At 39.1% G+C, this 23,197-nt stretch overlaps 1 protein-coding gene across 1 annotated transcript in view; it reads right to left on the reverse strand.

The window, feature by feature from the left end:
• The window catches only part of CUZD1 (CUB and zona pellucida like domains 1), a 29,528-nt gene that overhangs the window by 3,454 nt on the left and 2,877 nt on the right, over positions 1–23,197 (reverse strand). The window contains exons 2-12 of the mRNA XM_065553628.1: positions 19,411–19,452; positions 18,679–18,820; positions 17,024–17,214; positions 14,898–14,939; positions 14,193–14,334; positions 13,152–13,342; positions 9,946–10,099; positions 8,315–8,532; positions 7,792–7,967; positions 4,941–5,085; positions 120–384 (exon numbers count right to left, since the gene is read on the reverse strand). Of these exons, the coding sequence (XP_065409700.1) occupies positions 120–384; positions 4,941–5,085; positions 7,792–7,967; positions 8,315–8,532; positions 9,946–10,099; positions 13,152–13,342; positions 14,193–14,334; positions 14,898–14,939; positions 17,024–17,214; positions 18,679–18,820; positions 19,411–19,452 (1,708 nt within the window). The remainder of the gene's footprint in view (positions 1–119; positions 385–4,940; positions 5,086–7,791; positions 7,968–8,314; positions 8,533–9,945; positions 10,100–13,151; positions 13,343–14,192; positions 14,335–14,897; positions 14,940–17,023; positions 17,215–18,678; positions 18,821–19,410; positions 19,453–23,197) is intronic.

Genomic DNA, 23,197 nt, shown 5'->3' on the forward strand with positions numbered 1-23,197 from the left:
CACATGGAGGAATCAGAGTAAATATGTCTGCTTTACTGCTGCAATGCAAGCAATAAAAGCAGAAAGAAAGATACATGTATAACTTTAGGTATAACTTCTTTATAACTAAAAGTCCTTACCCATTCCTGATTAAACCATAAGTCAGGTTTGTGAAGTCATCAGAATATGGAGATGCCATGCATGTGTCTGCAAACAGCACCAGGTTGGAATCGGAACTGTAGAGAGTGGCTTGAAGGAATAAATCCTGGTTTAAGTCAACATAGTATGGGGAATTGTAAACTGGATTTGAGAAATTTGATGATTCATAAAATGAAATATTCACGTCATATCTGCCATGCTGGGTTTCCCGTATGTCAATAGCACCTTTGGCAACGTACATTATTTCTACCATTGTGTCCTGGTTCATTTTGCAGGTAACGTGAAACTGAAAGTCATTTTCCCTTGTGATAATATAACCAGAAGGAGATGTTCTGATTACATTGGAATAGGTGATAGTGTTATTTTTCACCTGTGAAAATATGAGAGAATAAAATGTTTCAAAATATTGCAGTTGAAATAATTGATTTTATAAAAAGACACTGTCAACTTGAGTTTTTTAAAAACTGTATTAATAAAATGTATGTACATGTCTACACTGTACACTAAGTCAGAGCTTGAGCATCCATACTGAATTGTAAACCTAGGTCCACAATTGATGGACTCGGGTTTCAGTGCCAATGCATCCATGCTGGACTATATAGACCTTTTGACATGAGTCCACTCTGCAAAATGACAGGGCTTGGACCAGAGTCAAAATGGGACTCGGGCTTTCTCCCATCCTCCTAGCAGGGTCCGAGGACCCAAGTCTTGATTGCTTGCTGACCTGAATCAGACTTATTTGTGTGTGGATGGCTTAGTTGTGGAGTGCAGATTTAGCCTAAAAAGAAATAAGATGCAATTCTATCTAATGCCATGCTTTCCCTATCTAAGGTAAAAAATAAACACGCAGTTCATTGACAGAGTTTTAGCATTTTATTTGATGTCGGTTTTGCATCTTAATCAGAAACAAAATACACTCATACAGACTTTCATTTGTAATTACATCCTAAATACATTTATTATATTTTAAACTATTTATACTGATTGATTATGTGTTTAATTAGGTATAATAAAAACTTAATATACATCCCTATGCTAAACAACTGTTGGATTTCAAGATGTATCACTTTAATAATCAAGTGTTTACTAAATTAACAAGGGCAGGAATTTTCATGTTACTTCCAGAGAAATACACTTACTTGTGCTAGTTAAATGCAGAGATGGCCCCAACCTGAATCCACAGAACTCAACACCCCCAATGTCCAGATCAGAGTTTCACAGCTGTCCTTTCTCTACAACTGACCTAGTCAAAACCTTCCCAAACATATTCAGACTGATCACTGTAACCAAAATACAAATGCACTAAACATGTTAGGAAATCACCAAATGCTGCAAGAATCAAATAATTGTGTACCCATCTACTGCCTGCACAGTTACCCACTTTGAACATATCCATGTCCATTTGTGTGTACGAAGACAAGATATTGCAGGTACAATTGGTGCATGTGCACTTTTGTCTGCACACTCAAAACTGAAGATTTATTTTCCTCAAGCCCTATTTGAGACTCTTCATTTAAAGTGCATCCAAATCAGATTTAGTGGAACACATCTCTGCATATTAGAGCATGTTCTGTACATTTATTGTTGACCTTTGAAAGCCAAGTACTTTCCTTTTTAATTTACTATGTTATCTATTAAATCATTGTGCAAATGTTTGACATTGAATACATTCATGAAAGAATGAGGCTGAGCCACCTCATGTGATGCCTTGGGATACTCTCATAGCACTTGATACTCAGTGCTTCTCCTCAGTTTACTTCTCAAAAGGGCCCCAGTGAGAACCAAAACAACTCCTGCCAAGAGCAGAGTGACAAGAACAAATGGGCTGTGTACGTCGTCTTTTTCCAGAAACTCTCTCTTGTGTGGATCTGTAAATGAGAGGGAGAGTTTATCTGACTTAATCTTACAGTTTTTGTCAGTACATAAATACATAGGAGGTGCTAGAGTGATAGAGCATCAAGGACACCGTTGAGATTTAAAGGTAAAAAATTCATTGCCATTAAGAATCATAATAGTCTGACCAAAAGTGTCATACTGATAAATTTAGTTTTGAAAACAAGAGCAAATTGTTTAATGTCTGTTAAAGTAAAATAGCACAAGCAAATGCAGCATATGTTAAAAATGACCGATAGACAACTCTGGAGTTTAACATCTTATGCTTAGGTGCAAGACAAAACAACAGCAATGCCAATATCTCACATTGCTTTGTCAGTGTGTCTCAACCGCGACCTGGAAGACCATCAACCAGTTCTAGGGGTAAGACGATAGCTCAGTCTGTGCTCATTAGCATCATGAGGTCTCTGAGGACTATCACAAAAGTTCCAATTGTTGATGGTGTTTGTAATGTAATTACCCAGACCAAGGCCACCAATTTATTTTACACAGCCCGTTGACAAGCAATCAAATGGTAACAACGTTCAGGGACTAGAGGTTCAGACTAAATTTGAACTAGCATCTGTGAAAGTGAAATGAAATGCCCTATTACCAATTCTGAGAGACATTTGTTTCCCCTGTAAGCCAATATTTTGATCAAGCATTCGCTCTTATCCTACAGTAAAAGACCAGTACACCATTATTTTCTGTAATCATGAATAAGTCTGTAAACAAGTCCATTCACATTTATAATAATGATGATCACCACCATTATTAGTTGCATTACTGTAACGCCTACAGCTCCATTTAGGACTGGGTTCTCATTATGCTATGCACTATGCAAACACTCGGAAGATAAGGCCTCTGAACCAAAAAGCTAATTAATGTGAAACAAGGTGCAACAGGTGAGTAACAAACAGAAGAAAAGGAGAGAGTGAGAGACCAGGGTGAAAGCAATACAAACGGCAGTTAAACAAATAGGTGTATCTAAGCTGAGGTGAGCTAAACTGATGTTTCTGAATAATCTGAATTTAAGTTTATCAATAAATAATAGCACAGCCAACGCTGGGTTTTTCTAGCTGTCAAAGCAGAAGTGGGTCTTGAAGAGGGATTTGAAGAAGGAAAAAGTACACATTACAGATTTGTTTAGAGAAGGCATTATAAAGAAAAGCAGATTATCAGCATGTAATCATTTTATGACATAAACTGACAGTAGGGTGGAGATTTTTTTGCGGGAATAACGGATGCTTGAAAAATTTCTGGATACTTTCATGATTAACTCCTTTTTCCCATCAAATTGCGTTCACAAAGAAAAAGGCTTGTCCCTTAGCACACTCCTGTTCAGAATTCATGATAAGGAAGCAGGCAAAGAATATGACATACTGAAATGTGATACTTAAATGTGTCGTGGAAAAAGTCACCCATGCATTGATTTTAGTTCACAGACTCAAGCCTGAGGCCAGTTTATTGCAAAACGTACCAACGCGTTGAGGTAGCAGTCCGAAAACTACCACACCTAGCACAGCACGCAGGCTGCCTTTATTCCATCAAACCGCAAGCATTGTACAAATAATACGTCATTTATGCGAAAATAAGAGTAGGGGTCTGTCCCTTTTTCCCGGTAGCTCCCTCATTATTTACGAGAATTGGGTGCTTATTGGGTGTGTGTGTGGGGGTTTCTTGGTGGTTTCCGACATGGGTGGTACTTAGCACCAGCTGGAATGTTGTTCTCATCAGGGTACATATTGTTTTTTTCCGGGGTCATAGGGGTTTATTACGGGATGCCCAAAGATGATATATGATTAGCTGGTTGGCAGATAGCTGGAATTATAGGGGAAGTTGACCTTTACTAGAAGCAATTTCATCATATAGGCAGTTATTATGTTTTATAAACAAGCGGTTATTGTGTTCTTACAGACAGGCAGTTATCATGTATTTCATAAACAAGCAGTTATTCTGTTGCTAAGGCCTATTGCATTGCTTCCTCCCCCTCCCTCCTCTGGTCATAGCCCATGACTGTATTTGGCAGGGGCTTGTACAGCTTAGTTTTGTTCAGGCCCTGGCCTGTACTGTTCTATGTAAAGGCCGTCTGTATAGTCAGCTTCTGTCAGCGGGCCTGAATTTGGGCCTTCGATGTTACTTTGGCTGCCAGAAAGAAGGCCACCTAGTTCTTTTCCCCCCACAATGATATTGTAAAATAATACTTAACAGATACAGCAAGAGAAAAGGCCATAAAAATAAATTACCAGATTTTTTGTCCTCATTGGTTTCTTTTTTACGCTGGACTGGCCCCACAACAACATCTATTTTTTCCTGGTAAGGACTTGTATCCCTCTTGCGCCTCGCTAAACATCCCTGATAGCATCGAGAAGAATAATCATATGCCCTGCATACAACTATCTTGCACTGCAAGTAAATGGCAGCATGTCTGTTGAGAAACTTGAAGGCATTGAATTTGAAACGAACAATGTATCCCATTGGTGAATAGTATGAGCTGTAGGTGGAATCTCTTACACATCTGTAACAAAAAAACAAAACCAAAATAAATCAGAATTGCTCCACTAACACACATGGAGGAATCAGAGTAAATATGTCTGCTTTACTGCTGCAATGCAAGCAATAAAAGCAGAAAGAAAGATACACTTATAACTTTAGGTATAACTTCTTTATAACTAAAAGTCCTTACCCATTCCTGATTAAACCATAAGTCAGGTTTGTGAAGTCATCAGAATATGGAGATGCCATGCATGTGTCTGCAAACAGCACCAGGTTGGAATCGGAACTGTAGAGAGTGGCTTGAAGGAATAAATCCTGGTTTAAGTCAACATAGTATGGGGAATTGTAAACTGGATTTGAGAAATTTGATGATTCATAAAATGAAATATTCACGTCATATCTGCCATGCTGGGTTTCACGTATGTCAATAGCACCTTTGGCAACGTACATTATTTCTACCATTGTGTCCTGGTTCATTTTGCAGGTAACGTGAAACTGAAAGTCATTTTCCCTTGTGATAATATAACCAGAAGGAGATGTTCTGATTACATTGGAATAGGTGATAGTGTTATTTTTCACCTGTGAAAATATGAGAGAATAAAATGTTTCAAAATATTGCAGTTGAAATAATTGATTTTATAAAAAGACACTGTCAACTTGAGTTTTTTAAAAACTAGCTAATTTTTTTTAATCTAGTTTCCCAAAGAACACTCTTTAAATAGTATGTTCTGATTTTTTTATTTTTATTTATTTATTTATTTTTGCTTCTAATTACTTAAAAATATTAGAAGAATTTTTCTGCTTCTTTGTTGATGTTTATGGTCTTTTCAGAAAGGGACCGACTATGCCATGGAACATTGATTATACACAAATTCTGCCCAATGCAGAAAGCAAACAAGTTGAAAAAAATAGATGTATTCTCCCCCACCCCATTTGCGTAATCTCAGGTTTCACTTACTTGTAACATATTAGGTATACAATTTTCCAACAGGATTTTCAAATTGATGTTGCACCTTTAATTTGGTTCTGACATAAACAGCCCACTGAAAAATTTAGTCATTAGTAAAATGCACACCTTAGTCCACTGATTGGAATCTCTTGTCAAAGCACCACTGCTTCTCTCTTGCTCAATTCCTCCTACATTCCAGGAGAATGGGGAGTTTGCACATTTTTGGTTAATATGTATTTTGTGGTTTGGCATAACACTATTGGTGATCACCCTAACCCTCACCAGCAGGGTCTAACAAGTGACTACCTTTCAAGGCGATACAAGTGCTCTGGAACACATCGAATTTGTCACTAATCTGAAGAGCAAGAGCCATAAATTCACTTTTAAGACAAGGTGTAGCAGAGCTCCCAGAGCTAACATAAAACCTGTTCTCTGAAGGCACTTTTATAAATTCACTGAACTTTGTTTTTCTATTTATTTTATTAGAGATCAGATGTTCATGCTATGAAAGTCAGTTCTGGATCTGGATTTCAGACATCCCAAAGTCTATGGTAGTTCAGATATAGGAGTTTTGTTCAGTCCATTATAAAGACAGGGCCTATTGACAAAGTTTGGATTTATCTTCAGCACCCAAATTACAGGGATTTTTGTTCAGGCCACTATCTGTTTTTATATAGTAGTATTCTAGCTACTCAGCATACACTTCTGATGGTTAATTCATGTAGGTGCTTTATCAAAATGACATAAGAAAAGAAACATTGTACTATTAGTTTTGCTCAACTTCTGTATTAGCACCTGCTGCTCAATTAATGCCCCTTCTGCAATAGTTTATAAACTACATACATGATGAATTACATTTGCACACCTTAGTGGTCCATGGCCAGGATGTACATATTTAATCAAAGTGTTCTTTACATGTTTTGATTTTAGAATGAATTTATTGCTCGTGAAAGGTGCCAACTGACAGTCCTGGAGTCTAAGCTACTCTGTTTATCCACAGAATGATAGCTGATTTCCCCCAATCCTCTACAGTGAGGTCTCAACCCTGACACAGAAGGGCCACTTTTAGGGATGAGGTAGATTTCTCCCCCTTCGTCTACTCTTGACAGAGTCTGGCCACATCTGAAACAGAACCAAAGAATCAGTCCCTTCTGGTTGTACATCTTCCCAGGACTTGTAAAAGAAAGAGTTCGGGTTTAGGGATTCAAATATTACCCTCTCCCCTAAAATTCAAGGGGATTTTGTCCACTGTCTACCTGTGACAGAGTGCTAGGCTTTGTCTACACTGCACTTTCGTTGATAAAACTTTTGTCATTCAGGGATGTGAATCCCCCGCCCCCAAATGACAAAAGTTTTACTGACAAAAAGCGCTAGAGTGGACAGTGCTTTGTCAGTGGGAGAGCTCTCCTGCCAACAAAGCTACTGCCTCTTGTTGGGGGTGGATTTATTTTGTCGGCGGGAGAGCTCTCTCCTGCCGATAAAGAGCGTCTACACTGTGCACCTTTTAGTGGCATGGCTGTAGTGGCACAGCTGTGTCACTAAAAGGTGCGTAGTATAGACATAGCCCTAGCTGTAGCACCATGGTCTTGTAGGTAATTGCCTAACAAAGAAGATTATGGGCTAAATTGGAGGCAATTTACCTATTATGGTGGAAATTGACACTTGGGGGCAATGATTGGGCTATCTGGGTAATTAGCTCGGTAAGGGATGATACATAATTGGCAGGAACAGGAAGTGGGGAGCTCAGAGAGTGAGCTGGATGAGGTAGAGAAAGCTGGATGGAAGACTCTTCCTGACACATGCTTATACTATGTTCTGCAGTGCTGTGAATCTAAAGATACACATTGTATGTATAGCATGAATAAGAGACCATGCAAACAGGCCAGGCAATGCAAGGTAGCTGAGGGCACACCCTCTGACACTACCAGATGGAGTTTTTCCAGACACCACTGACCTGGGCAACATTCACAAATGTGACCAAGAGGTCAAAGGCTCTTCACCCATCCATGCTACCAACACCTTGAGTCATCCTGACAAATATGAAGTGACCGGGTTCTGTGTTTATTGTAATTTCCCCTCAAGATCTTCTTTTTTTAAAGTCAGGGCTCCTAATTGTCAGTAAAGTGGTTAGACAAACTCATGCACAACAAATATACTAATCACCTCGAACATAGGATGAGCATTTTTAAATAAATGTTTCTGTATCTAAATTATGGCCTTTTAAAGTGAATGGTTTGACTGATCATTTTTGTTCAAAACTAATTTAAATTGCTTTGTTCAACTAAAGGTGTGTTCACATGCAAAAGTGACATATGAATAAAAAGTACATTTCTCACCTGTCTTATTGTACCACATCCATTAAAAGGTATGTTGAATATAACATAGGTTTCCGTGATCTGTTGTGGCCCACAGGATGAGTCATTCAGATAAACATCCCAAGCATTGTAGCCCAATGACTGCAGATAGGTTCTGTTAATGACTGCACGCATATATTGTCCAGAACATGACAGTGCTAAATGATGAGACGAAAGGAAAGGTTCATATTAATTTTAGATATGTATCCAAACATTACTATAATTAAAAATCAACTGGTTCCTGACTTAAAACCTCTGGGCAAGCTCAAAAGCTTGTCTTTCACCAGCAGAAATTGATCCAATAAAAGATATTACCTTACCCACCTTGTCTCTCTAATATCCTGGAACCAACTTAGCTAGAACACTGCAAGATATTAAATTTAGCCTGATCCAATGTCAGGCTGATCTAAATGAATGGGAGTTTTTCCATTGACTTCACTGGCTTGATCAGGTCCTTATTGTTACCTTACCAATAGGAACATTGCTATATTTAAGGCAAGCTTACCTGTATCATTGTTCTTTTCTGGAAACGAATCATAGTAAGCACTGAATCCACTTCTTGTATAACTAAAGTCACTTGAAAACAGAACAGTCATTGTATTTGAAGATGATGTAAATGTGTAATTTGAACCATCACAAATCCTCCCAAGTAAAGGAGATGTATTGAGAGGACCATCATAGACTTCAACAAAGTCATAAGCACAATTATATGAAGCTTCTAGCCTGTGGAGATAAAGTTATTTTGTGTTACTCTAAAGCAATATCAGTTAGAAAATAGTTTTCAAAATGAGTGAAATGAGGTTGGAATGAACTGATTCCTGTAGACTTCAGAGGAACCTAGTACTAAATGAATATATAACAGCGTGAACACTTACGCCTTTGTTGATAAGATAAGCTAACAGCAATATTTGAAAATGATTTGGTGAACTAATGCAAAAGCTATGGCAAAATTCTCCTCCCAGATCTGCCAGTTAGAGCTCTGTTGCATATTCTGCACATTTTCTGCAAAGAATGATATGCAATGGAGACAAACAGTGAGATCTGGAGAGGAACGTTTGACATAAGTCAAAGGGGTGTGTATATATTCTTTTTTCTTTTAAAAATGTGTTTTTAAATGTGATTGCATTGTTTGTAGAAGGTGTTGGACTGACAGCCACAGAGTCTGAAGACTCACTTACAGAACAGGGACTATAAAGATCAAGCAGTAGACAATCAAGCTTATTCACAAACTATTGCTTTGTTATATATCTCACATAGATCAAGTTTGGATTCAACCACAAAACCATGTCACCTCGATGCTACAGTAGCTAACATTTATTTATTCTTCCAAAAATACCCATACAACTTGTAGGACTATACAATGCTCATAGCATATTAGCCGAGTTAAAGATAGTAAAAACATTGAATCTGTGCTTGGCTAACATTAAAAAAGGTTTTTCTAGTTCTGTTTTTAAAGAAAAACAAAACTATGCTTCCCACTGCCCTGTGAGCTATTCAAACCCTTTGATGACTCCAAAAATCTTCCCACTTGCTTTAGCCTGACTTCCTTCACCATCAAGCGGTCATGCCAAAAAAAAAAAGGTTCTTCCAGACCAGGAAAGTTGGCTAACATTTCCCATTCAGTGCTGCTCCACAAATGAGACATATGGCTTGACCACAGAGGCCCAGAACTGTCAAGGTACTTAAACATGTGTTTAATTTTAAGCACCAGAGTAGTCCCATAGACTACTATGTGCTTAAATGCTTTGCTTGATAGGATCCAGAGAGAGGTAGGCTGCCTCTGCAGCATTTCCAGTGCCAGCTATCGAAGGAGAAAAAGGACCAAACGAGACTCTTGCATGGTAGTAAGTTGGTCAGCTACTAGATTGCCAGATCAGACCTTCTACTGTATTTGGTTGATTGGAGACTTTAATAATGAAATAAAATAAAATTCATAAGAAACATAAGCAATGGAACACCTTTCAAAACTCAAAATCAAATAGTTTAAAGAGGTCAGTAAGATTATAAGGCTCTTCTATGCAAGATCAAAATCTTAAAAAAAAAAAAAGCCAAACAAATATGGAAAGTGGAAGTCATCACTTTATATCAAGTTCTCTGAAGGCTAAACTGCAGTTCAATACCTAATATTTTACTTACTCAAGATGCTTAAAGATGAGTCTGATATAATAATTGTTCTTGACTTCTATTCTCCAGATGCATTTTACATTCACTGGATAGTTTTCAGGAAAGAATGGACTAGAGAATGATCCAGCAGCTGTGGAAAGGTAGCCACCACACGAGCCATTTATTGCTAAGAGGAACAAAAACCAGTATATTTTAGAATTCCTTTTGGTTTTATTTCCAGTGAAGATATTTAATCTGTTTATTCAGAAGAGACCTCAATACAGCTGCTGGGGAAAGAGAAAGAGGTGGCCATACATGCCTTGGCACAAGTTGCAGAAGCCTAAGGACCGCTTAAACTTCCACCAGCTTGTAATGACCCCTAGGAGCCATTATGTGGGTGAGGATCGCCAGAGCACAGTGTACTCTGGCCTTGCCTCTTCTAGCCTCTCCCATCACACCCTCTACACCAGAGCCAGGAGTGAGTGGAGTAGAGTGTTATGGTGGTTTTGTGCTAGCCAGGTGTTACTGGGCCAGGGAAATCCCTAGCTGCCCCCTTCAGGCAGTTTGCTTGAAGCTTGGCCCTGCGCCAGATGCACCACACCCCCCAAATGAGGGGTGAGGTTCTGGACCATACATTAATTCTGCACTCCTCAACATCTGTTTCTGCATGATCACAGGAATACATAAAATAAATCTGATTATGCACAGCACCTCCACATAAATGAAAATGCACTTCGTACAAGCAAGATTGCCCATCAATAGTTTAAATCTCTCAGAGCACATTTCAACTAAGGGTTGCATGCTTATACTCCAAAAAGGTATATACACAAGGTCAATAAGAGGTACATACACAAGAAGGTTCAGGAAAGTTTGCTTTAAAAGAATCTACCTAATCAGGCTCTGCTTCTCTTTACTACTAAGCTGACACCAAATGTGTTCCTGGCTCCTTCCTCGTGGACCTCTAGTGCCCTCCTTAAACCTTCACATACAGAAATCCACTCTACACTGCTGTCATTTCCTCCACTGGTTTCCCTTACACTTTTATACATCTCTCATAGAGTCCCTTTGTCTCTCAGCTGGGCCCCAGATGATTCCATTTTGCATTTAATGGGCTTGGGCTCACAGCTCAGTTTGAGGCACACCAGCCTCCAGAGCTTGTTATAATTAACACAGTGTAGGCAACCTGGAGCCTAATACAGAGGGAGCGGAATGCCACAGTAGATGTCAAAATGCAAGTAGAGTAGTCATGTAAAGAAAAGGAAGCTCTCATCTAGGAGTCTCCCTAACAGAGCTAAGTGTGTTGGAGAGTTGGGATATGCAACTGGTGGCAGCTCAAAAGATTCTGAGACACAGTTAAAGTTTGGATGCTTAACACAGACTTCAGAAAAAACAACAGTAAAGCCAATATAAGACCAGACTTACAATTTATAGTGGTTGGTGGAGTACTTGGAAGAGCTGTATCCACAAAACAAAAAGAAGCAAAATTAGCAACCATCTTTGTTAAATAAAACTGTAAACTACTCTCTGAGCATAGTTCATGAGCACGATCACCAAACCGAAGCTAATTTGAATCCAGATACAAAACACCACCACCACCCCATTCCTTGGCCTCTCTTTAGTTAGCACACCAGCCTCCAGAGCTTGTTATAATTTATACAGTGTAGGCAACCTGGAGCCTAATACAGAGGGAGCGGAATGCCACAGTAGATGTCAAAATGCAAGTAGAGTAGTCATGTAAAGAAAAGGAAGCTCTCATCTAGGAGTCTCCCTAACAGAGCTAAGTGTGTTGGAGAGTTGGGATATGCAACTGGTGGCTGCTCAAAAGATTCTGAGACACAGTTAAAGTTTGGATGCTTAACACAGACTTCAGAAAAAACAACAGTAAAGCCAATATAAGACCAGACTTACAATTTATAGTGATTGGTGGAGTACTTGGAAGAGCTGTATCCACAAAACAAAAAGAAGCAAAATTAGCAACCATCTTTGTTAAATAAAACTGTAAACTACTCTCTTAGCATAGTTTCTGAGCATGATCTCCAAACCAAAGCCATTTTGAATCCAGATACAAAAAAACACCACCACCCCCTTCCTTGGCCTCTCTCTTTAGTTAATACACACTAATATTTTGGTATAATATAGGCTCTTTCCTTGAGCATGAGTGAAAATGTGAGAATTTCCATTTGTGATTTCAAAAATGAAATAAAATCCCACAAAAACAAACAGATGTGATTCCAGGCCAGATTCTTATCAGATATAAAGGAACCTCACTTTCAGAATGCGAGGTGCATGGAAGTACAACAACATAGCATTTCCTCTCCACCTCTCTCTCATCCAAAAATTTCAATCGGTGCAGCTGTAGAAGATGCTTAAATGTAAAAAGTAAACAGTAAAATTTGATACAAACTTCAGTATTAGCAATAATCTATACAATCCTCACTGAGAAAAATGGACAACAGTCCTAACTTTATGGAAATCAAACTAACAAGATCACACTGGAGGGAAATAGGTTCTGACACAGCTAGAAAGTGGAACTAGAATTGAATAGGAAAGTAATGGTGTCCCTGTTTAGTGGATTTACTCCTCAACTTTGGGCCTACATATAAGTGACCACAGCCTTTGATAGACATGACACCCCTAATGGTTCTAGAGAAATGTAACTGGTTTTCAGAAATGATTTGGAAAACATACAAAATTTAGTGGAGAATGCAATTCTTCCTATAGGTTTTTCTCACCCTCTTATATTCCCGCTGTTGAATTCAATACTTTTCATTCAAATCGTCCAGGATAGATTTGTTTAGCCTTTTTAAAAAGGGTGTGTGTATAAAATACAAACAATTAATATAAAATGAATATATTGCACTTTAATTCAATACAAGATCTCCTAAGTGTCCTTAATCTTCAGGATCTTAACAGACTTGTCTAATAGCAAAGCGAACTGATGCGATAGTGACAGGATGTGGAGAGGATTCTTTCCCTGACTCAGTTTTCTATGCTGACCCTAGCTTTTGAGACAGTTGAGGGATGAACATTGGCAGCTGTCTTAACAAGGATTTTTACTCAAATGTATCCTTTTTATTAGAAAAATCCAAGGACTGTGGTCTCAAATTAACATAAAATGTTAACCACCAATAAAATGCAGACCAAAGATAATGGTTATTAAATAAAAATAATCAAGCTTTAATCACACATTCCAATTCAAATTAATAGATTAATAGTAAACATGTAAATCTTAGTCTTACCTGGGAACATAGAGTTATAATAAGCAGAAAACCCATATCCTGAGTTATAAGAGTCTCTGTGTAATAGAACTGTCAGTGTGTTTGAAGATGATACATAGCTGAGATTTGACCCATTACAGATTTTCCCAAGTAAGGGGGATGCATACAGGGGTCCATCATAGATTTCAATAAACTCCTGAAAGCAGTTCAAACTGTGGAAGTAAGTTAACAACATATGTTTTATAAACTGGGTAATATAGTCACATTATTTATACCTCCATGTCATTCATTAGTCCTGTCAATGATGCCAGGTGAGGGATTGCACAGATCCTTGTATTCCAAAAATCTAGGAATTCTGTCCCCAATCTCCCACATACCACTTTACAAAGGGATTTATTTGATCTAGAAATGTAATTCTTCCACCTCAATCCCACAAAAGGCAGCCTCATGAAAAGTTACTTATTTGCTAAAATGTAGGCACTGGAGCCGCTCTTCCCTTCAATGGATCCACTGCTCTTCCTGTCCTCTTTGAGGAGGAGGAAGAGGAGCAGCCTATCTGCTCCAACTACTACACATTGCATTCAGACCCTAACTGTACTTTGTTCTCCACTGAATCCAATGTTCAGTAACTGAGGACCTTTTGCATTTCTCAGCCAATTAGCTAGTTTTCCAAAATAGCTCACCCAGGTCTACACACAGCCTGCCAACGGACTCCAAGCTCCTTGGTCTCCTACAGTAAGAGACCAAGTCTAAAGAAGGGGCAGAGGGCAGCACTCTAATGTTGCTATCCGTCACTGCCCATCTCGTTGTGAAAGGACTTTTTAGCATGGGAATAAGCTTTTCCAACCCAAACAATCTTTCTGCCTCTAAGAGTGTGAGAATATTCCTCTCTTGACCACCCCCACACAAGCCTACCAGCCCGTACCATCTCCTCTGAGTGCAACAAAGATGGACTCAAGGCAGTTGCTGTCTTGGAAATTTCCAGCAATTCCAAGATCCTAGATACATGAATAAAATAAGTGTTGTCAGAAGGCTAGGATGCTGGTAATTCCTCATACTTACCTAACATAAGAGAAGACAAGTGCTATGCGATTGTATTCTATTTGTATTTGCCAGACACACTGTGTGATGAGACCGTTTCCAGGGTAATACGGGCTAGAAAGTGACCCAGATGGATTTGAGAGGAAGCCACCACACTGATCTCCTATTGGAGAACATAAAACGAGAAGATGTAAAACTAAGATGATTTCAATTTTGTTTTAAAGTTCTGAATCTCTTTTCCACAGGTGAGCCCAAAAGAAAACCCAGACCCAAACACCCCATCATCTGTTGAAATCTGTCAGTCAATTTCATTTAACAATTTGTCCGGATTATAATTTGGATCTATGTATTTCTGAACATTGGGACAAAAATCCAGTTCTTCCAGGTTTGTCTGGGCTGGAAACACGGCAAATAAATAAATAAATAAATAAATAAATAAATAAACTCCTTCTCTTTTGGTACTTTGGTATTTCATCTTCGACACTCACACAAACCCAAAAAAGTACAGAGACATAAGCTATTTGTATTCTTGCAGTTTGAGAGACAAAAGAAAGTCAGTTCCCTTTTTGCCCATTTTTCAAAGGATTGAAGAAAGATACCATCGGCCAAATCCTGAGCATTCCCTGCTCCTTTTGAGGGTTTATAATGGCACTGCAGATGCTCAGTGCCTGCCCGGGGCACTCAAGATTTGTCCCTCTATTTAAAAGCCAAGGATATGTGACTTACCATATGTAGTACTGTCTCCCTGTGTTGTATTTCCTGGTGGAGCTGTTCATGTAAAAAGGTTAATATTAATAGTCAAGTAAAACTGTTCCCTTCTATGACAACTCCTGATTGATTTTAGCAAAATGGTGGCTTCAGCTGCAGTGTGTCAGGCACAAAATTACATCGCTTATTAAAAAAGGAAGCCAGATAAAGTGGTTCGATCTATGAACTGTAGTGATCTGTGATCTGATTCTTTTCAGGATTTCCACAAATTCCACTGGAACAAAAGCACAAAGATCTCAACAGTGCCAAGTCCATTTGTGAGGAAACATATTCACAACCAGGTCTTTGGGGATCATCTTGGAGAGCAGTAAACACCACACGTGGTGGTGATCTATGTGGCACAGGAGTGACTGAAGTGCCCATAGAATGCTCTGGATTCAGCACATCACTTTGGCAATCTTGACAAATGGCACTTCAACAGAGGAGTTATTGGAGCTGTCCTCCAATGGGCAATGGTGGTACCACCCACGGCCCTTCTATAAGGATGAATGCTTCCTACGGCACAATGGGGCCAGACCGGCACAGAAATTAGCATTTAGTACAACTAAATCTGACCCAAGATATAATACCTGGAGAAACTATAAGAATAGGTAGGAAAAGGTAAATATAGCTGGTTTTATTGAATAAAAATACCATTCGATTTTATTCATTTCTACAGAGACAGTGTTCGGTGATCCAAGAGAAATGGCAGGAAGTTGGAAACAATTAATTGATTTAAGATTCATTCTTGCACTCATAGGGAAAAGGAAATATGTTCTGGATTTACAGGTCTCTAGCCTTCTTTTTAGGCAGACAAATTCAAAGGGAAATAATGATAGGGAGGAGATAAATCCCTAGGGCAAAATTAAATGATGCTTTAAATTTACAAAAGGAAAAGAGTCTGAACAGAGATATAACCATGAAATCCCAGAAGTGTCAACAGCATGGCATAGTTACAATAGTACATAGTTTTATATCTGTAAAATGAAAAATGTTTTACCTGTTGTCCCCAGTGCAGTAGGTGTAGGAAGCTCTTAAATGTAAAAAGTAAATAATATAATTTGATACAACCTTCAGTATTAGCAATAATCTATACAATCCTTAAGAACTTGTAAGCAAATTTCTGCACTACAGTAGTGTAAAACAAGTATGGCTTTGAAGTCAAGCCAGTGAGGGAAAAAAAATCAATCCTTCCTGAGAAAAATGGACAACAGTCCTAATTTTATGGAAATCAAACTAACAAGATCACACTGGAGGGAAATAGGTTCTGACACAGCTAGAAAGTGGAGCTAGAATTGAATAGGAAAGCAATGGTGTTCCCATTCAGTTGATTTACTCCCCAACTTTGGGCCTACATATAAGTCACCACAGTCTTTGATAGGCATGACACTCCTTATTTTTCTATAGAAATGTAACTGGGTCTTCAGAAATGATTCTGAAAACATACAGAATTTAGTGGAGAATGCAATTCTTCCTATAGGTTTTTCTCACCCTCTTATATTCCTGCTGTTGAATTCAATACTTTTCTATCAAATTCTCCAGGACAAATTTGTTTAGCCCTTTTAAAAAGGATGTGTGTATAAAATACAATCAATTAATATAAAATGAATATATTGCAATTTAATTCAAAACAAGATTTCCTAATTGTCTTTAATCTTCAAGATCTTAACAAACTTGCCTAATAGCAAAGCGAACTGATACGATAGTGACAGGATGTGGAGAGGATTCTTTCTCTGACTCATTTTTCTATGGGTTATTTCCAGCCAATCCTAGGTCATGAGACACACATGGGGGATGACCAATGGTAGCTGTGTTAACAAGGAATTATACCCAAATGTATCCTTTTTATTAGACAATCCAAGGACGGTGGCCCCAAATTAACATAAAATGTTAACCAGCAATAAAATGCAGATCAAAGATAATGGTAATTAGATAGCAACAAAGAGTCCTGTGGCACCTTATAGACTAACAGATGTATTGGAGCATAAGCTTTCGTGGGTGAATACCCACTTCGTCAGACGCAAATAAAAATAATCAAGCTTTAATCACACATATTACAATTCAAATTAATAGATTAATAGTAAACATGTAAATCTTAGTCTTACCTGGGAACATAGAGTTATAATAAGCAGAAAACCCATATCCTGAGTTATAAGAGTCTCTGTGTAATAGAACTGTCAGTGTGTTTGAAGATGATACATAGCTGAGATTTGACCCATTACAGATTTTCCCAAGTAAGGGGGATGCATACAGGGGTCCATCATAGATTTCAATAAACTCCTGAAAGCAGTTCAAACTGTGGAAGTAAGTTAACAACATATCTTTTATAAACCGGGAAATGTAGACACATTATTTTATACCTCCATGTCATTCATTAGTTCTGTCAATGATGCCAGGTGAGGGATTGCACAGATCCTTGTATTCCAAAAATCTAGGAATTTTGTCCCCAATCTCCCACATATCACTTTACAAAGGGATTTATTTGATCTAGAAATTAATTCTTCCACCTCAATCCCACAAATGGCAGCCTCATGAAAAGTTACTTATTTGCTAAAAGGTAGGCACTGGAGCCGCTCTTCCCTCAATGGATCCGCCGTTCTTCCTGTCCTCTTTGAGGAGGAGGAGGAGGAGCAGCCTATCTGCTCCAACTACTACACATTGCATTCAGACTCTAACTGTACTTTGTTCTCCACTGAATCCAATATTCAGTAACTGAGGACCTTTTGGAGCCTCTGAATGCATGAAGAGTCTCGCTCATTGCTCAACATTTGACCCCAGAACTGGAGCTGGATGAATAACTGATGTTTAAGTTTTTGACAATTCTGGTTAAACAGAAATATCGGAAAAAAATTGGTTCAACGCTAACTGAAACCATAAATTCTGAATAATTGCAGTAGATCAGAAAAGTCAACAAAAAGTTTGCTTCAGGGCAAACAAAATGTTTAGTTTCTGAGCATTTTAAACTTTCTTTTAAAATACAAGCAGAGGAAATGAAGGGATAGATTTAGAAAAGAGGAACAGGTGATGCCCCCCGCCCCTTTGTACTCAAAGGTTAGCTACATAGTTAGAAAACTCATCTTGAAGGTGGAAGACCTAAGTTCAAATTCCTGTGGCACATCAGGCAGAGGAGGGAACCAAACCTGGGTCTCCCACATCCCAGGTGAATGCCCTAACTACTAGGGTAAAAGTTACCTAGGGCCACCACCACTTCCAACTGTTTTGTGAATGGTACCTAAATCCACTTGTGAACCTAGGCCCAAAAAGGTTTCCCCACCCATAAAAATATTCCTTGAATGTGTGTCAAATTCACAAATAATTTCAGGTAAAAATAAATTAAATTGCATTTCTCAGCCAATAAGCTAGTTTTCCAAAATAGCTCACCCAGCTCTACACACAGCCTGCCAACGGACTCCAAGCTCCTCGAGGATGACTACAGTAAGAGACCAAGTCCAAAGAAGGGGCAGAGGGCAGCACTCTAATGTTGCTATCTAGCACTGCCCATCTCGTTGTGAAAGGACTTTTTAGCATGGGAATAAGCTTTTCCAACCCAAACAATCTTTCTGCCTCTAGGAGTGTGAGAATATTCCTCTCTTGACCACAACAAAAAAGGCTACCAGCCCGTACCGTCTCCTCTGAGTGCAACAAAGATGGACCCAAGGCAGTTGCTGTCTTGGAAATTTCCAGCAATTCCAAGATACTAGATACATGAATAAAATAAGTTTCTCGGAAGGCTAGGATGCCGGTAATTCCTCATACTTACCTAACATAAGAGAAGACAAGTGCTATGCGATTGTATTCTATTTGTATTTGCCAGACACACTGTGTGATGAGACCATTTCCAGGGTAATACGGGCTAGAAAGCGACCCAGATGGATTTGAGAGGAAGCCACCACACTGATCTCCTATTGGAGAACATAAAACGAGAAGATGTAAAACTAAGATGATTTCAATTTTGTTTTAAAGTTCTGAATCTCTTTTCCACAGGTGGGCCCAAAAGAAAACCCCAGAGCCGAACACCCCATCATCTGTTGAATTCTGTCAGTCAATTTCATTTAACAATTTGTCCGGATTACAATTTGGATCTATGTATTTCTGAACATTGGGACAAAAATCCAGTTCTTCCAGGGTTCTCTGGGCTGGAAACACTGCAAATAAATAAATAAACGCCTTCTCTTTTGGTACTTTGGTATTTCATCCTTGACACTCACAGAAACTCAAAAAAAGTACAGAGACATAAGTTATTTGTATTCCTGGTCTTATATTAACTGAACTTTTTTTTTTTACCTCAGAGTTCCATTTGCAGTTTGAGAGACAAAAGAGTCAGTTCCCTTTTTGCCCATTTTGCAAAGGATTGAAGAAAGATACCATCGGCCAAATCCTGAGCACTCCCTGCTCCTTTTGAGGGTTTATAATGGCACTGCAGAAGCTCAGTGCCTGCCTGGGGCACTCAAGATTTGTCCCTCTATTTAAAAGCCAAGGATATGTGACTTACCATATGTAGTACGTTCTCCCAGTGATGTATTTCCTGGTGGAGCTGTTCATGTAAAAAGGTTAATATTAATAGTCAAGTAAAACTGTTCCCTTCTATGACAATTCCTGATTGATTTTAGCAAAATGGTGGCTTTAGCTGCAGTGTGTCAGGCACATAATTACATCACTTACTAAAAAAGGAAGCAAGATAAAGATAAAGTGGCCAGACTGGCACAGAAATTAGCATTTAGTACAACTAAATCTGACCCGAGATGTAATATTTGCAGAAACTATATGAATAGGTAGGAAAAGTTAAATATAGCAGGTTTTATTGAATAAAAATACCATTAGATTTTATTCATTTCTATAGAGACAGTTTTCGGTGATCCAACAGGAAGTTGGAAACAATTAATTGATTTAAGATTCACTCTTGCACTCATAGGGAAAAAGAAATACGGTCTGGATTTAAGGGCTATAGCCTCCTTTTTTGGTACACAAATTCAAAGGGAAATAATGATAGGGAGGAGATAAATCCCTACGGCAAAATTAAATTATGCCTAAATTTACGAAAGAAAAAGAGTCTGAACAGAGATATAACCATGAAATCCCAGAAGCGTCAATAGCATGGCATAGTTACAATAGTACATATTTGTAAAATGAAAAATGTTTTACCTGTGGTCCCCAGTGAAGGAGTCATAGAAAGCTCTTAAATATAAAAAGTAAACAGTAAAATTTGATACAATCTTCAGTATTAGCAATAATCTATACAATCCTTAAGAACCTTTTAAGAAATTTGTGCACTTCAATAGTGTACAAACAAGTATGGCTTTGAAGTCAAGCCAGTGAGGAAAAAAATCAATCCTTCCTGAGAAAAATGGACAACAGTCCTAACTTTATGGAAATCAAACTAACAAGTTCACACTGGAGGGAAATAGGTTCTGACACAGCTAGAAAGTGGAGCTAGAATTGAATAGGAAAGCAATGGTGTCCCCGTTCAGTTGATTTACTCCCCAACTTTGGACCGGCATATAAGTCACCATAGAATTTGATAGGAATGACATCCCTTATTTTTCTATAGAAATGTAACTGGGTCTTCAGAAATGATTCGGAAAACATACAGAATTTAGTAGAGAATGCACTTCTTCCTATAGGTTTTTCTCACCCTCTTATACTCCTGCTGTTGAATTCAATACTTTTCTATCAAATTCTCCAGGATAGATTTGTTTAGCCTTTTTAAAAAGGATGTGTGTATAAAATACAAACAATTAATATAAAATGCATAGCTTGCAATCTAACTCAATACAAGATTTCCTAAGTGTCCTTAATCTTCAAGATCTTAATAGACTTGTCTAATAGCAAAGCCAACAGATGCGATAGTGACAGGATTTGGAGAGGATTCTTTTGCCGACCCTAGATTTTGAGACACAGTTGGGGGATGAACATTGCCAGCTGTCTTAAGAAGGATTTTTACCAAAAATGTATCCTTTTTATTAGACAGATCCAAGGACTGTGATCCCAAATAGTACTATGCGATAATATTCTATTTGTATTTCCCAGACACACTGTGTGATGAGACCGTTTCCAGGGTAATATGGGCTAGAAAGTGACCCAGATGGATTTGAGAGGAAGCCACCATACTGATCTCCTGTTGGAGAACCTAATACTGCAAATAAATATCATCTGTCTGATGGGATTAATTGCACCCTCAGCAAGTTCACAAGTGACACTAAGCTGTGGGGAGAAGTAGATATGCTGGAGGGTAGGGATAGGGTCCAGAATGACCTAGACAAATTGGAGGATTGGGCCAAAAGAAATCTGATGAGGACAATTGCAGAGTCCTCCACTTAGGAAGGAAGAATCCCATGCACCGCTACAGGCTGGGGATCGACTGGCTAAGCAGCAGTTCTGCAGAAAAGGACCCGGGGATTACAGTGGATGAGAAGCTGGATATGAGTCAGCAGTGTGCCTTTGTTGACAAGAAGGCCAATGGCATATTGGGCTGTATTAGTAGGAGCATTGCCAGCAGATCGAGGGAAGTGATTATTCCCCTCTATTCGGCACTGGTGAGGCCACACCTGGAATATTGCATCCAGTTTTGGTCCCCCACTACAGAAGGGATGTGGACAAATTGGAGAGAGTCCAGCGGAGGGCAATGAAAATGACTGGGGGGCTGGGGCACATGACTTATGAGGAGAGGCTGAGGGAACTGGAGTTATTTAGTCTGCAGAAGAGAAGAGTGAGGGGGGATTTGATAGCAGCCTTCAGCTACCTGAAGGGGGTTCCAAAGAAGATGGAGCAAGGCTGTTCTCAGTGGTGGCAGATGACAGAACAAGAAGCAATGGTCTCAAGTTGCAGTGGAGGAGGTCTAGGTTGATATTAGGAAACACAATTTCACTACGAGGGTGGTGAAGCACTGGAATGGGTTACCTAGGGAGGTGGTGGAATCTCCATCCTTAATGGTTTTTAAGGCCTGGCTTGACAATGCCTTGGCTGGGATGATTTAGTTGATGTTGGTCCTGCTCTGAGCAGGGGATTGGACTAGATGACCTTCTGAGGTCTCTTCCAACCCTAATCTTCTATGATTCTCTTTTGGTACTTCGGTATTTCATCTTTGACATTCACCGAAACCCCAAAAAAGTACAGAGACATAATCCATTTGTGTTCCTGGTCTTACATTAACTGAACTTTTTTTTGTACCTCAGAGTTTCATTTGCAGTTTGAGAGACAAAAGAGAGACAGTTCCCTGCTATTCTGAGCTGGCTTGCCCATTTTTCAAAGTATTGACGAAAGATAATGTTGGCCACATCCTGAGCATTCCCTGCTCCATTTCAGGGTTTATGGTGGGCACTGCAGAAGCTCAGTAGCTGTCCAGGGCACCCAAGATTTGTCCCTCTTTTAAAAAGCCAAGGATATGTGACTTATCATATGGCGTATGTTCTACCCATGTTGTATTTCCTGGTGGAGCTGTTCATGTAAAAAGGTTAATATTAATAGTCCAGTAAAATTTTTCCCTTCTATAATAATTTCCTGATTGATTTTAGCAAAATGGTGGCTTCAGCTGCAGAGTGTCAGGCACCAAACTACATCACTTATTAAAAAAAAGGAAGCAAGATAAAGTGGTTCAATCTAAGATCTGCAGTGATCTGTGATCTGATTCTTTTCAGGATTTGCACAAATTCCACTGGAACAAAAGCACAAAGATCTCAGCTGTGCCAAGTCCATCTGTGAGGAAACACATACACAACCAGGCCTTTGGGGATCATCTTGCTGAGCAGTTAACACCACATGTGGTGGTGCTCTATGTGGCATAGGAGTGACTGAAGTGCTCATAGAATGCTCTGGATTCAGCACATCACTTTGGCAATCTTGACAAATGGCACTTCAACAGAGGAGTTATTGGAGCTGTCCTCCAATGAGCAATGGTCGTACCATCCACAGCCCTTCTATAAGGACGAATGCTTCCTACAGTACAATGGGGCCAGACTGGCACAGAAATTAGCCATTAGTACAACTAAATCTCACCACAAGGTTTTTCTCAGTATTGTACCAAATTGGTACCTTGTCAGGCAGCTGCCATCACCCTATGTGAACAGCAGTCTCAACTGCAGGCCCTGTAAGCTGTTATTGTCTTTACATCCTGAGAATGATGACCACAGCTGCTTCTGTGTGCTGGTGAATTACCCTTTCCTTGCTGGATCAGAGCCGAAAGAAGCACCACAAGGCTCCTGCACAGAGATAAATTCTGGGAGCAGGGGAATACTGGCTAATCAGAACACCTCTCTCCCAGCTGGTCAATGGATGCCAGAGAC

This window comes from Chrysemys picta, chromosome 7 (assembly GCF_011386835.1).
Source record: "Chrysemys picta bellii isolate R12L10 chromosome 7, ASM1138683v2, whole genome shotgun sequence".
NCBI classification, from domain to species: domain Eukaryota; kingdom Metazoa; phylum Chordata; order Testudines; family Emydidae; genus Chrysemys; species Chrysemys picta.